Source organism: Microtus oregoni, unplaced genomic scaffold, assembly GCF_018167655.1.
Source record: "Microtus oregoni isolate MIOR12 unplaced genomic scaffold, Mior012 000000F_ref0000247, whole genome shotgun sequence".
In the NCBI taxonomy this organism is placed as follows: Eukaryota; Metazoa; Chordata; class Mammalia; order Rodentia; family Cricetidae; genus Microtus; species Microtus oregoni.
In genome coordinates, this window is record NW_024543059.1 from 81,714,319 (window position 1) to 81,729,833 (window position 15,515).

General features: G+C 49.6%; 1 protein-coding gene across 1 annotated transcript in view; it reads right to left on the reverse strand.

Moving 5' to 3' along the window:
- The window catches only part of Cnn3 (calponin 3), a 30,661-nt gene extending 15,689 nt beyond the window's left edge, over positions 1–14,972 (reverse strand). Inside the window, exon 1 of the mRNA XM_041658500.1 lies at positions 14,633–14,972. Within this exon, the coding sequence (XP_041514434.1) occupies positions 14,633–14,689 (57 nt within the window). The 5' untranslated portion in view covers positions 14,690–14,972. The remainder of the gene's footprint in view (positions 1–14,632) is intronic.
- Positions 14,973–15,515: the final 543 nt, after the last annotated feature.

A 15,515-nucleotide genomic window follows, 5' to 3' on the forward strand; every position in this document is an offset into this window, starting at 1 on the left:
CAGGCCTTAGACCATGATACAGACTATATCCCCTGATATAGACCATGCTAGTTTCCTACTGTTGAGGCAAAATGTCTGAAGCCAGGTTTCCTTTGGCTAAGTTTCAGTTCGTGGCTACTTGGCCCAGTTGCCTTTGGGCCTATGATGGAGCAGAACAGCATGGTGGGAAACATGAGACAGAGGGAAGTACTCAGCTGATGGTGTCTGTAAAGAAAGGGAGACAGAGGAAAGGGCTATGATCCAAGACACCGTTAAGGGGGAAGCCTCCCAATGATGTCACTGCCTTTCACTAAGCCCTACCTCCTGCTCCCTCCACATTCCTCCAGCCATAAGTAGACAACCAAGCTTTCAACACACAAGGTGTGCCAGATTCCAATTCTACCAGTCAGAGTCGCACAAAGACCCTAAGACTTGATGATGCAGGTACTGTGAAACTGACAAGAAGCTAGAGCTTTAAAAACACCAAGAGAAACAGGTCTAGTGCCTAATCCAGTAAACAGTACTACAGACAGAAGGAAAAGCAAAAAACAAAGTCAACTTTGGTCCCTCTGTCTAGAAAAATAATCTTTAGATTCTCAGATGTAGACAATACATAGGTAAAAGTAGGCTTTGCAAGTGCAACCCTAAATGGGAAGGGGAACACGCACACACACAAGGGTGGGGGGGCACAAGTATGGAAGCTGGCTTCCCCAAACACGCTGAAACTCAAAAACTTCAGTTAATAAGGATGGGAACATTTCACTTGGTGAGCAATTGTGTATAGAATCCTGGAGCCAGGTCTGCCCACTTCTGACTCCCACCCCCCACTAACAAGGGTCTCTATTACTGCTAGGCGAGGATGGCTGTCTTGGAGGGGACTTGGGACTTCTGGTGAGTGTATGGAAGCACTTGGCAAGTGGGAGAGTATACATCACCAGCAGCCAGCAAGGGTCAAAGTCACAGCAAGAACAGCTGCCCAGGTCTCCTTCCATGAGGTAAGACCAGTACTTCATCGGTGGACATTCATCTATGGATCATGTCACCAGCCTAAGGCTCAGAGTCAAAGGTCTATCTTGTTTTGAAGGACATCTGCATCTGAATGCTGCTGCGGTCACCACAGGCGTCACTTCATCAGCCGATCTAGTAATCTTAGATGGCCTGCTAGGGACACAGTCGCTGTGTGTCGTAGTTCTGGAAGGTCAGCACAGGAGCAGTCACCAGGTACTGGGCAATCACTTAACTGTACCCTGGTGAAACCACATCGTGCCAACACTGCAATCCAGATACATTTTAAAAGGGATATGACAAACGGATCATCAGGCTCCAATGATGCTCAATCTGTGGGTCACAACCCCTTTGGGGGAGTGAATGACCCTTTCATAAGGATTGCCTGAGGCCATCAGAAAACACCAATATTTACATTACAATTCATAACAGCAGCAAGATCACAGTTATGAAGTAGCAACAAAAATAATTCTCTGGTTGGCGGTCACAACATGAGGAATTAAAGGGTCGCAGCATCAGGAATGCTGAGAACCACTGGTCTAGAAAGATCAAATTGGGTGGTGAAAAATTAAAGAATTTAGATACAGGCAAGCAAGTGGCCCAGCATTTAGAAGACAGAGGCAGGATTACAGGTTGAAAGTTAGCCTGTCTCAATGAATGAATGTTCAATCAATCATACACAGTCTATTCTGAAAAACTGGGCAGCCAGACATGACTATACACACCCTAGAAGGGGCCTGGAAGTTTATGGGAGAGGACAGCCATGATCTGAACATTAAATGAAAGTTTTACAGGAGAGAGAGCCAATTTATTCTGAGGCACATGGAGGTTAGAACCAGGATAAATAAACAGAAATCCCAAGGAAATGACCTAGAAGCCAAATGGAAAAATACCTTATTAGTACCAGCAAAGTGTAAGCAGGAAACCTACTTGCAAGAAAGGCAGCTGGAGAAGATTCTGATAAAGGGCTTCCTTGTCAATTTGAGAGACCTAAGGAGATCTTGCTGACACAGGGTCCCAGACGAAGCTGCAGTGGATGAAAACCAGCCTACTTCTCAAGTTTGCATTTCCATGACTGGAGCACGCATGCATCCCCACAGCAGCACCCGCTGCAGTCAGCTCTTTGCTGCTGCCTAGATTCGGGACTGTGGCTGCCTCCAAAACCTTTGAGCCTACACACGGGCAGCGCTGAAATCCATGTGGTCTGTGTTGGCTACAGCGCCTTCTGCAGCTCTGGGGTGTGTATGTATTCACTCCGCACGGGATAACTTCAAGTTTGCCACAGAGGATGCAACTCAAGGTCTACTGTGATTTGAGGAATTCACAAAACCCACTTCACCATGAATCCCCAGAGCAGAGCAACCCGAAGCTCCTTGGTACTGACCTCGGAAGTCCTCCTCCCGGGTGAGCATCCCATCACCCACGAGTTATCATGAGCCACGTGGCTCCCTATCCACTACTGAGGTGGACGATCAGCACAGGTAGGAGGCAACCGTCAGCAATAAATACAGGCTGCAGGTGGTTAGGGAACCCCACAAATGTCTTAGGACAGGTAGGAGGCAACCATCAGCAATAAAGGCAGGCTGCAGGCTGGCTACAGAACCCCACAAATGTCTTACATGGGCAGAAAAGCACAGCCTTCTCCCACCATGAAAATTAGAGGACATGAAGTTTCCACTGACTAACAGGACGGAACTTCCCATTTCCCCCTTAACAAAAAGCTCCCCTGTGCCTCATGAAATGGCATAGGAAGTGACTTGAGGGAGGGAAGTCCTGAGTGAGCATGTGCGGTTGACGTGAGCGTGGCCAGGTGAGGCTCAGGAGCAAAAGCCCTTTTCTGGTCTGGAGTGCAAATATTGATAGCGTTTACAGAGAATACCCACCACGGCTCCCCTGTGCCACGTTTACAGCCTGAGGACAGGTCCCCGGCAGAGGCACTCCTACCAAGATCAGCTAAATCTGTCTCTTTGCTCAGCTATATTTAATAATCATGGCTCCCTTTTTAATCTTCATATAATAACCCCGCTTTCCTGCTCAGCTGTATGCAAAACCCCACCTCTATTTGACTGCATATAATGAACACACTGAATTTCCAGGAGGATGCTGTGGTTTCTCCAGAGAGCCCAGTCGGTCCCATCCCGGCTTTCCTGTACGTGTGTCTATTCTTTCTTCATTCCCTCATTGTCCCTAGTCACCAGACCCAAGGACTTGGTAGGACCCTAAGTTAAAAGCTTGTGATGTGGGATTCCCCTCTGTATGCTGTGAATACAATTGGTTAATAAAGAACTGCTTTGAACCTACAGCAGGGCAGAACTTAGCTAGGTGGGAAAAACTAAACTGAATGCTGGGAGAAAGAAGGGCAGAGTCAGGGAGAAGCCATGAAGCCTCTGCTGGAGACAGACATGCTGAAACTTTGCTGGTAGGTTAAGACCTCGTGGTGATGCACAGATTAATGGAGATGGGTTAAATTAAAATGTAAGAGTTAGCCAATAAGAAGCTAGAGCTAATGGGCCAAGCAATAATTTAATTAATACAGTTTCTGAGTGGTTATTTTGAGGCTGAGCAGCCAGGAACAAAACAAGTGGTCTCTCCTTCGACAAGCTTGAGTTCATTTTTCTTTTAATTTGATATTATGAAAAATGATAAACTTGGGGGTTAGGGTCACATAACTGCATACCACCACGACCTACACAAATGTTACTGAAGACAGGTTAGACACACATTGAAGTTCAAGCTTCTCATTCACCACGACAAAAAAGGAGATAATTAGTTACAAGACTCAGTTTCTTTATTCACACACACACACACACACACACACACACAAATAAATAAATAAATTAAAACTTGAACACAGCTTACTCTTTCCAGCTAGGACCTGGTTATGAGGCTCCAGGATATAGCGATTACAGTAACAACAACTCACACTGTATGTGACTGTCACAGAGTTTGAATACACCAAGAGGAACAACGTTGGTCCTCGTGAATTGTGATGTTGGTCATTGTTCTGCCGCAGCACAAAGGTCTCCCAGAGGTGATCTGACAGACACACACGCACAAAACCCAAAACGGAAACCCAACTTCCCATCCGCTCCAGGCCAAGGGCCAAGGGAATGGGTGGAGGGAACAAGTGCCCTGGCAGCAAAGGGTCCAGCGGAACTCAGCTGAGACAAGCAGAGGAACACAGTACATCAAACACACAGGCCAAGCCACCTTCACTCCCTGTGGCCTATGCAACCAGCTCAGGAGCTCCAGGCCAGACCAGGGCCAAAGCGACACCCCATTCTACATAAGAGCAATACAACTGGCTCAAGAGATGTCCACAACATCTGTTTTTAGGGTCCTTCACTCTCTTCCCACCTCTGCCCACCCTCAGCTCTACTCTCTTCCCCCAGCCTTTCCCTCACTGGCCCTTCAATGAGCACAGGCTCCCATCTCGACTGAAACAAGCAAACCTTTGAATAAACCTGATGCTGGCCTCAAGCACTGACCTGTTTCTCTTTCATGTCCGGCCAGATCTCTGCATTTCCTCTCTTGGTGCTCCCACCTCCTGGAAAAAAACGCTCCACTGAAGACAGTCTCTCAAAAGGTTAGCACTAAGGACTCAGCAGCACAATCCAGGGCCTGTTTCCAGCCCTGCTCCTGCATGAGACCAGGCTTCCTAGACCTCCGACTCTCCTCCCCTGCATCTTGGCAAAGGCCCATCCTGGGGCTCCTGGCCCTGGCCTGCCCTCAGCACCTTTCCTCTGTGCCCCTTGAACGATGTTTTCTTCTGAGCTCCAGCCTGGGACTGAAATGGAGACGGTCTGGAAACTGCAGGGGAATCTTCCCCACGCACAACGCTTCCTCTACTGCAACCCTGAGGTCCTTACTGGCTCTCACTGCTCACGGCTGCTGAGAATCACCCCAAGTTCATTCACGAACATTGCAGGGACTCCCTGAATGTGTCCCTTCTTCTCCTATGCTCTGCTGGTGACTCCCACTCTGATAATGAAGACTGTTCACATTCAGCACCTGTCCCTTGGTATCCTCGGGGACTGGATCCAGCGCATTCCCTCCCCACCACAAATACCAAAACACCCAACGCTCAGGCCCCTTGTATGAAAACGGTATTTTAAGTAGTCCATGCAAAGAACCTGTGCACATCCTCCCATGACTTTTTATGTGTGTAGCACTGAAGATGGCGCCCGGGGCTTCCTGCCTACTAAGCAGGCACTCTACCACCAAGTTACAACTCCAGCCGCCTCCCCTCCATACTAAAATCATCTCTAGGTCACTGATATTACCTAACAGAAATGCAAATGCTCTGTAAATAGTTCCCATACTACACTGTGCAGAGAATGGGTGGGAAGGTCTGTGGACAGGTTCAGTACAGACACGAACATTTGGGGGGACAGTTTCAGCCCATGGTTGGCTGCCTCCACACGGGTGAGGCTCACAGCCACAGAGGGCCGACTGCACATCATCACAATTAATTAGCTGATAGCACTTGATACCATTTGACGGGCTCATTCTGATGCTGCCTAAGCTTCTTACTTTAAGAATGACTTACCAAGCAATGTCTATTGGAAGTGTCCTCGCCCCTCCCAGCCGCCCGGTCCTCAGGTCTGGTAAGGTGAGCAGTGAAACAGGGAGTGGGGATGCTGGTGACTCGCCACACACTAGTAAAGAGCTAAAGCATGTGGCCTAAGCCTCCGCAGGGCCACTTACATAGTTGTTCTGGGCTTGTCTGGCTGTCATTTCTGTTGAGATTTCTTTATCTAGATGTGGAGGGTCTGGGTGAGTATATGTGCACGTGTGCGCACCTGTGTTCACACAGACCAGACACAAGGGCACCAGGTGCCCTCTTCCCTCACTCCCCACCTATCCGTCTGGGACAGGGTCTCTCTCTGAACCCGGGGCTCATGTTTTCTCTTAACAGGCTAGAAGCCAGCAAGCCCTGGAGATCTTCCTGTCCCCACCCTCCCCAGAACTAGGGTTACAGAAATGGATCGTTACATGGGAACTAAGAGCTGAACTCTAATTCTTATGATTGTACAGCAAGCACTCTTAGCCGAGGAGCCATCTCTCCCGGCCCTGCTGCCTGGTGTTTTTGAGGCAGGGTCTCGTGAAGCCCTGAATCTCCGATTGGCCTTAGAACTTACTATGTAGCTATAAATAGCCATGAATTCCTGATCCTCCCTTCTCTATCTTCCAAGTATTGACTTTCAGTTTATGAAAATAAATAAAGTAGCATTCTTCCTGTTTCACGCCATAAACTGATTTTAAAAACGAACAACTTCTGAATATGTAATATCCACTTAAATATTTGGGTCCAGAGCTCTGTACTTTCCCACACAAGCGTCTTCAAGGAATATCTGCTAGTACGGAAGTAGAAAGCAAATCATGGAAATCCATACAAAGACCACAGTTCAGTTTGTGGAGTATGAGTGACAGTCGGGGTGACTGGAGCCACGGAGATGAGGGCGAGGATACAGGGTTCTTTCAGGGCTTTGCTCTGACATTCTGGCACGGTTCCCGTTCCTCACAATTATGTCATTCACCACACAAAGATTAAAGAGTTGGAGAGGCTCTCATAAGCAAGGAAGAAAGCAGAGATGACCTATCCAAAGACTTGAGTGTCAAGCAGGAATCTGGACCCAGGCCTGCCCAGAGTCTAAGCCTATTTTACTTCCATTCATCTTCTCCATCCAGTTCATGGCTAGTTCATCACAAAGCAGCCAGAGAAGACGGTGGAGACGGCCTGCACTCCCGAGCCACTGAGAAGAGCAGAGCCAAGAGGACTGCTTGGGCCCAGGAGTTAAGAGATTAACCTAGGCAACACTGGAAGAGCCCCTCCATCTGGGGGTGGGGGGAGGCAGCCACTATCCCTGTCCCCCTGTATCACCTTATCACACGGATACACTAGAACCTGCTGCCAGCTCGGAGCTCTGCTTCCAACAGCCAGGAGACTCTGCAGTCTCAGGGGAGTAGTGCCAGCACGGTTCAAAAGTTCGTAAGAAGATACACAGCAAAGATAGCTCAGACAGAAGACTACTCTACTGGCCTCTCCAGAAAGTAGCCTCTTGCCACAGGTGTTTGGGAAGGTACTAGAAAATCAACTCCAGGATAATATCTAAAAGTGAATCACTGGTCACTAAGAAGAAGGGGGGGAAAAAGGCAAAGAGATGGAGCCAGGAGAGGAAGAACACTAGAGATGAAAATCTAACTGGCAAGATAAAATGTCTAGGTATATCTGATCAGGGTGAGGTCATGGGGGTTCCTAATACTCAGCATTCAGGTTCTCTGCAGAAACCTGAAGCAAATGCCCAGGCTCAGAACAGCCTGACGATGCAGTTTTGCTACTAAGGGCCATAGACTTCAACAAGCTCCCAGGACGAGGGTCGTGTACATACAATTTCTATGAATGATGGAAAGTATAACGTGATCGCTGCAGCTTTTCTTTTAGGGGAATGTGAATATATGTGTATATATGTGTAGGACACAGGGGACATCTAGGGGTGCCATTCCTCAAGTACCATCTACCCCCCGAGACAGGGTCCCTTGCTGTCCTGGGACTTGCTGAGTAGGCTGCCTGTCTCGGCCTCCCCAGTGCTGGGATTACAACCACACGCTACCATACCCAGCTGTTTCTTTTTGTACCCCGTGGCTTCTTGGGAATCAGACTTAGATGCAAAGGCAAACACTTTACCAAGTGAATTATTTCCCTACCCGCCTTTTAAGACAAGTTTTCTCATGTGCCTCGAGCCGTCTTCAAACTAACCATATAGCCAAGGATGGCTTTGAACTCTTGATCTTCCTGCCTGCACCTCCCAAGTGCCAGGATTATAGGCTCCTGTGACCGTGCTGGGCTTATAGAGTGCTATGCCTGAACCCGGGGCTTTGTGGATGCTACGCGAGCAGCCTACCAGCTGAGCTGCAGCCTCTGGCTCGCTGCTGCTTTTTAAATAGAATCATATGTCTGAATTAACCAGCAGTAAGAGAGACTCGCTACACATGGTACTAATTATTTTTTCTCAGATTTCCTCCCACATGAAGCAGAAAAGAGGGAGAAAAGCGAAACGACGAAGCTCATACCCTACCCACGGGCTGATCCTGTAAGTAGCAAGGAAGGCTGGGAAGCTGGGATTACAGAGAAAAGACAGACAGACCAGAGAGGAAGAGGAAAAAAAGGGGGCCTCTTTCTGCCACATTCTTGATCCCGTTCTCTGGCTTTGCCATTGCGGATGCTCCGCCCAGGGGGCACACCCACTCCCTGCACTTCCCAGTTCCTGCTCAGAAGGCAGATAGATACAGAGAAACCAGACCAGAAAGGCACAGAGGACCCAGGACTTTGAGGGGGCGGGGCGTGGGGGAGAAAGAGGCATCACCCAGGATGCTACAGGAGTTCTGGACAAGGATGCAGACACCCCAGCACATTCCCTATGAGAAAGGAAACAGTAGGGATGCTTGGTGACCTGGTCCTGTCTTGTCTGAAGCCTCGAGTACAAGTGAAAGCTCAGCTTCTGGAGACGGTATCAACATCTGCACGACAAACACAGCTCAGAAACCAGAAATGAACCAAACCGGCCAACAAAATACTTGCCCAGTCAGTGAACTCAACACCATCTATGCTGTGTGGGCTTTGGGCTAATTCTGAACACTTGACGTGAATGATCGAGGTCAGATATCTCCCGGAAATCTTGTAAAGCCGAGTATTGCATCTTCTCTGCACAGGTGATACATAAACAAGTTAAATCACCTGCCCAAAGTCCATAGTGAATCTCAAAGACACTGGATTCAAACCCAGGGTACCCATTCTTCACTGCCAGGAACCGGAGATGACATTGCCAGGAGGCCTTTCAGTGTTCAAAAATGTGTGTTTAGAAAGCTTTGCCAAAGATGTTTATATTGCTTACTATAAAGACTAGATGTGAGTCCCCACAAACAACCTGACGTACACCCCCTTTCCAGAAAAGCTTACCAAAAGGATGGAGGGCACAAGACAGGCATCAACAGTTCAGAGCCACACAATATACGGTTAATGGCAAGAAGAACATGGGACCTGTCCCCACCCTGAGGACAAGCTCCACACGGCTATCTTCTCATCATCATGAGAAGGAAGTTAAGACGCCTACAGTGATGGTGAAACAAGCCAAACAAAACCATGCAACTGTGCTTCACAAGAGGACAATATAGTCACAAACAGTATTAGCCATCTAAGCCATGTACACGGGACGGGGTACAGAAGGAAAAAAGCTCATCCCGTCAAAACACCCCCATACACATAAAAGAAAGAAAGGAAAACCTCATTAATCTTCCTGTCCTAATCTGGAAGGGAAACAGTCAGAGGAAACACACACGCACACACATACATGCATACACGCACGCGCACGCCGTGCACACCCCTCTAGTTACTGGACGTACCGACAATGTTTTCACTGTTCAGCCTGTATCTGATATCTGAAGCTGCAGGCTAACAATATAACGCTCTTAGACTGTGAAAGGCCACAGGACAGTAAGCGTGAAAAGACCGTGATCCAGAGGTGTGGAACCACCCCCTCGTCCTTTCAAAGTGTATCTTCTTGGTTTGGGTTGACATGAGGGGAAGGGGTAAGGGAAAGAAAAGTGAGCTAGCAGACAAACCTCAATAATTAGTCCCTTCCAGCAGCATAGACGGCCACCCTGTCTCACTTCAGAACAGGCTTTCCAGAGGGGATCGCTACCATTTCAGTCTAACTGGAAGTCCATGAAAGAGTTTTCCCAAATCAGCAACAAGATGGAATTATTGTAGGGTTAAGTTTTCAAGGTGCTATTAATGCTAGAGCAAGTTATTTTACAAAACAACACAAGGCCAGTGTTAGGACACACTTCTTTATAAAGATCCAGCACTTGAGAGGCAGAAGCAGGTGAGACTGGTCTTTGAGAGTTCGAGGCCATCCTAATCTACACAACAGCCAGTTCCAGGGCTACATAGTCAGACCCCGTCTCAACCACAACTAAACAAAACCATCTAAGCCCTTCCAAAACGTCAGACCGCCAACGGAATTCTCTTACAGGGGTGACTACATAGCAGATTGATTTTCAGCTGTTAGAGACAGCAAAATCTATTCCTGATTGACAAATTCATTAAATCGATAAATATTTACTACAACTTCCAAGATAAGTTTGCATTTCTTATAATAAGGATTGTATAAAGTTACACAGCATCTCTTATGTTCCAAACCACAACCTAATAAGGACCTTGAGATGCATCCCTGAATAAGGCCTGGAATCTTTATCTCTAATGGGCAGAGATAGGCAACACCAAGTATTTAATGAGAAATTGTCCAACTTCAATACTTTAAAAAAGGATAAACCCTGCCTCAATGATTCTGGTATGCCGCCTTAAGTGATTTTATTATTTTTATTTATATATGTACTTATTTTGGAGGCAGGGTCTCACTATGTAGCCATGGCTGGCCACAAACTCACTAGAAATCTACCTGCCTCTACCTCCCAAGACCTGGGATTAAAGAGTGCACCACCAAGTCTGGCTTCAGTGATTTACGCTGGAGTCACCTGGGAAATACCCTGACTCAGACCACTCCGAAACGCAGCTGTTTGCTCAGAGGGCATGGGGCAGACAGCTGAACGCCAGGAGGTCATGGGTCCTGGCCCTCATTTTATGATAGGACTGTTTAATCTACTTTTAAGTGCCTTAAACTTTTAGTAATGCCTTCCAAAGTGGCTTTTAGCTGGTTGGGACTACCACTAAGTGACCAAAAAGACTCTCCAAGAAGCTAGTTTGCTCAAGTCAGACTTTCCAATGGGAACAGAAGGCTGTGAGAACACCCATTCCAATCACACGTTCCCATCTCATTCTCAACACTCAGGCTCCGCCTAGAAAACACTGTTGTAAGGCACTAGGGGTGGGGTACCAACCCTTTCCACTCCTGTTCATTTCCTCCACTACCCTGAGAGCTCTAAGGGCCCTGCAACATCTGCCCCAAGGGCCAGCTTTTACTGGCTCCAATATTTGTTTAGACCCAACTGTCAGGAAACGTTGCCCTTCCTTTAGAGGGTCTGTTGGTCTTATTGTTTTCGCTTTCTTTTTTCCCTTTTAGTCTCACAGAGCCTGTTCAACCTGAACAGCCACAGGATGGTTCCCCCTCCTTTCCTCAAGGGCCTAAGAGCAGTCCTACTTCCAGGGCCAGTAAGGATTCTGGAGATCACAGTTACTGGTCCTTTTGTTGTTCCTTTCTTTTATTGTTATTTAAAGCCAGGCCAGAAATGCCAGGTGCATATCTATAATCCCAGCACTCAACTGGGAGGTGTCGGCAGGAATAGGAGGGAGAGGTTCAAGATCATTCTTGGCTACACAGTGATTTCGAGATCAGCCTCAACTCCAGGAGACCCTGTCTCAAAAAAGAAGAAACACGTGATCCACAATGCGGACTAAAGGGATCTTTTTTTTTTTTTTTAATCCAGGCTTCCACATTTCCTTGCCCTATTTTTTTTAAATATTTATTTATTTATTATGTATACAATATTCTGTCTGTGTGTATGTCTGCAGGCCAGAAGAGGGCACCAGACCTCATTACAGATGGTTGTGAGCCACCATGTGGTTGCTGGGAATTGAACTCAGGACCTTTGGAAGAGCAGGCAATGCTCTTAACCACTGAGCCATCTCTCCAGCCCCCCCTTGCCCTATTTTTTAAAATAAGTTTGCATGTTCTGCTATGTGTGGGCATCTCACAAAATAAAGGTTTAGTTTCAAAGATGCCACCCTGGAATATTACCAATTCGAAGTATTTAAAATCAAAGATGCCTTCAATTCATTGGTGGGTTGCTTTCACCACTAAAATATAAGCTCCATGCTTTCCGATACAATCTGAGTTCTTAGAAGAGCAGGAGAGACAATGGCAAGAAACAAAATAGCCGAACCTTCTATGTTATAAACCAGGACTCCAATAGACAGATGTCAAAGGACCTGCCCGCATCATCCAAAACAGGAACTAGCCAAAGTGGGGGAGGACCTAGAATCTACGTCTGCTGGACTCAAACTCCACTCCACACTACCTACCAAGACATGAAATGGTAGTTTAAAAAAGAAAATGAACTGGAATTCTAGCTAAATCTTAAGAGTACTGGTTGCTCTTGCAGAGAAGCTGGGTTCAACCACCAGGATCTACTTGGTAGCTCATAGTCATCTGTAACTCCAGTTCTCAAGGATCCAAAACCCTCCTCTAGCCTCCAGAGGTACAAGGTGCACAGGCAGACCTGCAGATTAAACACCCATACACACAAAATAATAAACAAAATTCTGATATTTAATCAACACGTAAATTATATAATACATGGGGGGGGGAGCGGGAGAGAATGAAGATGCTATGTGAGAGGTTCAGGTTTCCATATGTCCACTCTTTATCCAACAGCCCTACTCTCCCAGTCAAAAACCAACACCTCGTTCAGGCATGCAGACTCGGTTGCAAGGCCCGGAGAGATGATGAATACCATGACAGGAATAATTACTATGTCAAGTAGTAACAGGTGGATGACCAAAATAGGGGTGGGCAGGGGCAGACAGCAGTGTCCTGTGGTTGAACACATCTAAGTACTTAGCTAAACTAAGACACCGATCCTTGGAATTCTTAGAATACTCTGAGTTTCTTCTGTGACCTTGGGCCAATCACACCCTTCCTGAGCCCAGCATCCTAATCAGAAAATGATGCTGGAATCCCAGTGGTCCTCCTCACCTCAGCCAACACCTCTGCTGCTGAGATCAAAAGGATTTATATGAAAGGGTCCTGCACGACAGCCCCGCATAAATAAAGGGGTTGTTTTTTTCAAATGGGCTTGATGTTTAATCCCAACAGCCTTTATAAATTTTCAAGGGTTCTAAAAAAAGAAAAAAGAAAAGAAAAGAAAAACCCCTGAGGATTTACTGTTTCCAACACTTACAGTAATAGCGATCCAGCCTGAGTCTCTGCACTTCCTGGGGTTATTGGCTCAGTTAGAACTACAAGGGAAGAAGCTATTATGCCAGTCAGCAAAAAGAAAACCAGCTTGGATACTAAGAACCAGGAAAAGCCAAGTCACTTGAAAGGCTGCCAACGTCACCAGGACCTCATTTACAATGCAAAGGTAAAGAGACTCAGTGGGCGCCAGAATCCCAGAGGGAATTAAAATTGTGCGCCGCCAAGCCGCGCAGGAGCACAAGCTACCCAGCTCTCACACGCCAACGCCCTCGGCTTCCTAAAGCTTAGGCTATAAACTTGGAAGGACCGCTATTTTGCAAGGAGTCTTTCAATTGGTGAGTGCTGTCCTCCAAACAAACTTTTCGGCCTCTTTAGGGAAACTTTAATACAGACAAAACATTTTTAAAAAGGTTAAGCCCCTGAAGATTTCAGTTTTAGAATACAGACGAAAATTAGCCCCTTGCTCCAAAGACTGTTTAGAATCTTCTAGATGAACTACAAAGGGGTGCGCTAGCTACAACAGCGGGAGAGAATAAACCACGCTCTTGCTAGCAGTCTGACAACGGTGTGTTTCATTACTTCTACGCGATTCTCTTCGCACCGCAGACACCCGCAGCTTCGGGGTGTCAACAGCCCTGACAATGCCAATGCATTCTACCAGGGGTGGGACAGCGCTGTGACAATCCTGACATGCTTCGGCTCCCGGGAGGTTAATGGGAATTAAACCACAGCAGCCCTCCTTTGTGGCGCTTTGGCCGGAACAGCAAAAAGGAGACAATGAGCGGTCTGTGCGCAGTTCCACGCGGATTGGCTGGTCCCCCCCCCCCCCCCCGAAACCCCTGATGTCATGGACTTGGAATGCAGGCAGGGAGGAAGGAAAGAGAGGATTTGGGGAGGGGGACGCCTCTCATCTCTTTCCCAGACCAAAAGTCCGAGAGATAAACCCCGATGCATTCTTGAGATGAGTACTCGGAAAAGCAGGGTCGCCAGATTCCGATCACTCCAAAAATACAACCCGCCACAGCAAACAAACCCCCGAACAAAAGCGACCCTGCCGAGAGATCATGACAATTCAACGAGCTGCAAACTTCTCAGAATTGCATTTCTAAGTCTCCCATCAACAGCTGAGCCGGCTCTCAGGCTGCGCGTTCAGGCTTTTGTCTGGGTTTCCCTCACCAGAGCCAATGGCACCGAGGCACCACCGACGGGCTCCCTTTCCGCCCGCGGGTCCCAGGGGTCGGCGGGACACTCAGCATCCCCTCCCTTGGAGAAGGAGAGGAACAATGAGGGGCCCGGTTTGGCCACGTAACCGCCCAACTTCGTTTGTGGGAGGAGGGGGCCAGGATGGGAGGAGGCGCAGGGTCCCACGGCAGCCCCGACCCAGGCGGATGGCGGGGGCGGCAACTCCCGGAGTCCCAGCCGCGAGGCCAGGCCCCGCCTAAGGGCCAAAGACCACTCTGGAGCGCCCTCTTCCCCGAGGGGCGCATCCTGCAGCCTTCGAGCGGGCCCCGCGGCGCTGCGGGACTCCAGGCGTCCGGGAACCCACCGGCCGCCAGGGCCGCGGTGCGGGAACAAAGCCAGGGCCAGCGCGTGCGAGCCGGCTTCGTGAACTGGGGAGCGCGCACCTCTCGGGCAGCCCCGACGTCTCTCCGCGGCGGCTCGCAGCCCTCCCTCCCCGCGGCAGACCGACCCCAGACCTCTCGCGCGCATACCTTGTTCTTGACCTCGGCGGAGAGCCCGTAGGAAGGGCCCTTGTTGAAGTGGGTCATGGCGGTTCCGACGACGGGAAGCGGCTGCGCTCGGGCTCGGGGGGTCTGTCGCCCTCGGTGTCCCTACTCCTCGTCCCAGCGGCGGCCGCGCGGGAGATGCTCGAGCTCGCTCCTCTGCGCGGCGCGAGAGACTCCGGGGCGCGGCTGGGGCACGCGGGCGATGCTTCGAGGGTTCGGTCGGACTCGGGTCCCGCGGAGGCTCAGGGTCACTCTAGAGTGGGGCTGGCTGCCCGGCTCGCTACCCGCTCCGCAGCTCCGCACGCTCTGCCCCCAGCCTGGTCCCCCCCCAGGCCTCCGGGGATTGGCCGGGGAGCCCGACCAATGGAGCGCCGCCTCCTCCCCCTCCCCGGCTCCAGGGCTTCGTGGCCAATGGCAGCGCGGCCGGCGCGCCGCTCCCTCCCGCGGGTCCCAGCCCCCGGCCCCGCCCTCACGCCACCGGGGACCTCAGCGCCCCTCCTCCCGGCTGGTCAGCGGGCTGCGGCCGCCCCGCCCCGGCGCCTGGGGGCTTCCCAGCCGCCGCGGTTCTCATCAACTCCCAGGCATCCGTGACGCTCCGTCGATGGAGGGGGACAGGAAGCTCCCAGAGCTGGCCCGCCGCTAACCGGCCACTCCATCCGCCTCCTCCCGGATCACAGCGCGCCCCGATGCCGCGCTGAAAATCCCGGGAGCAGCCTCCACATGTCTGGCACAGGGAGGCCTGCAGCAACACCTGCCAGGTCCTCCCTCCCCACGCAGCTGCCGCACCTGTGTGGGTCTGACCTCTGTCTTGGTCAAGGCTCTTTGCCAAATTCCTGCTCACCCTGTCTACACTTTAAAAGGAGTGCGA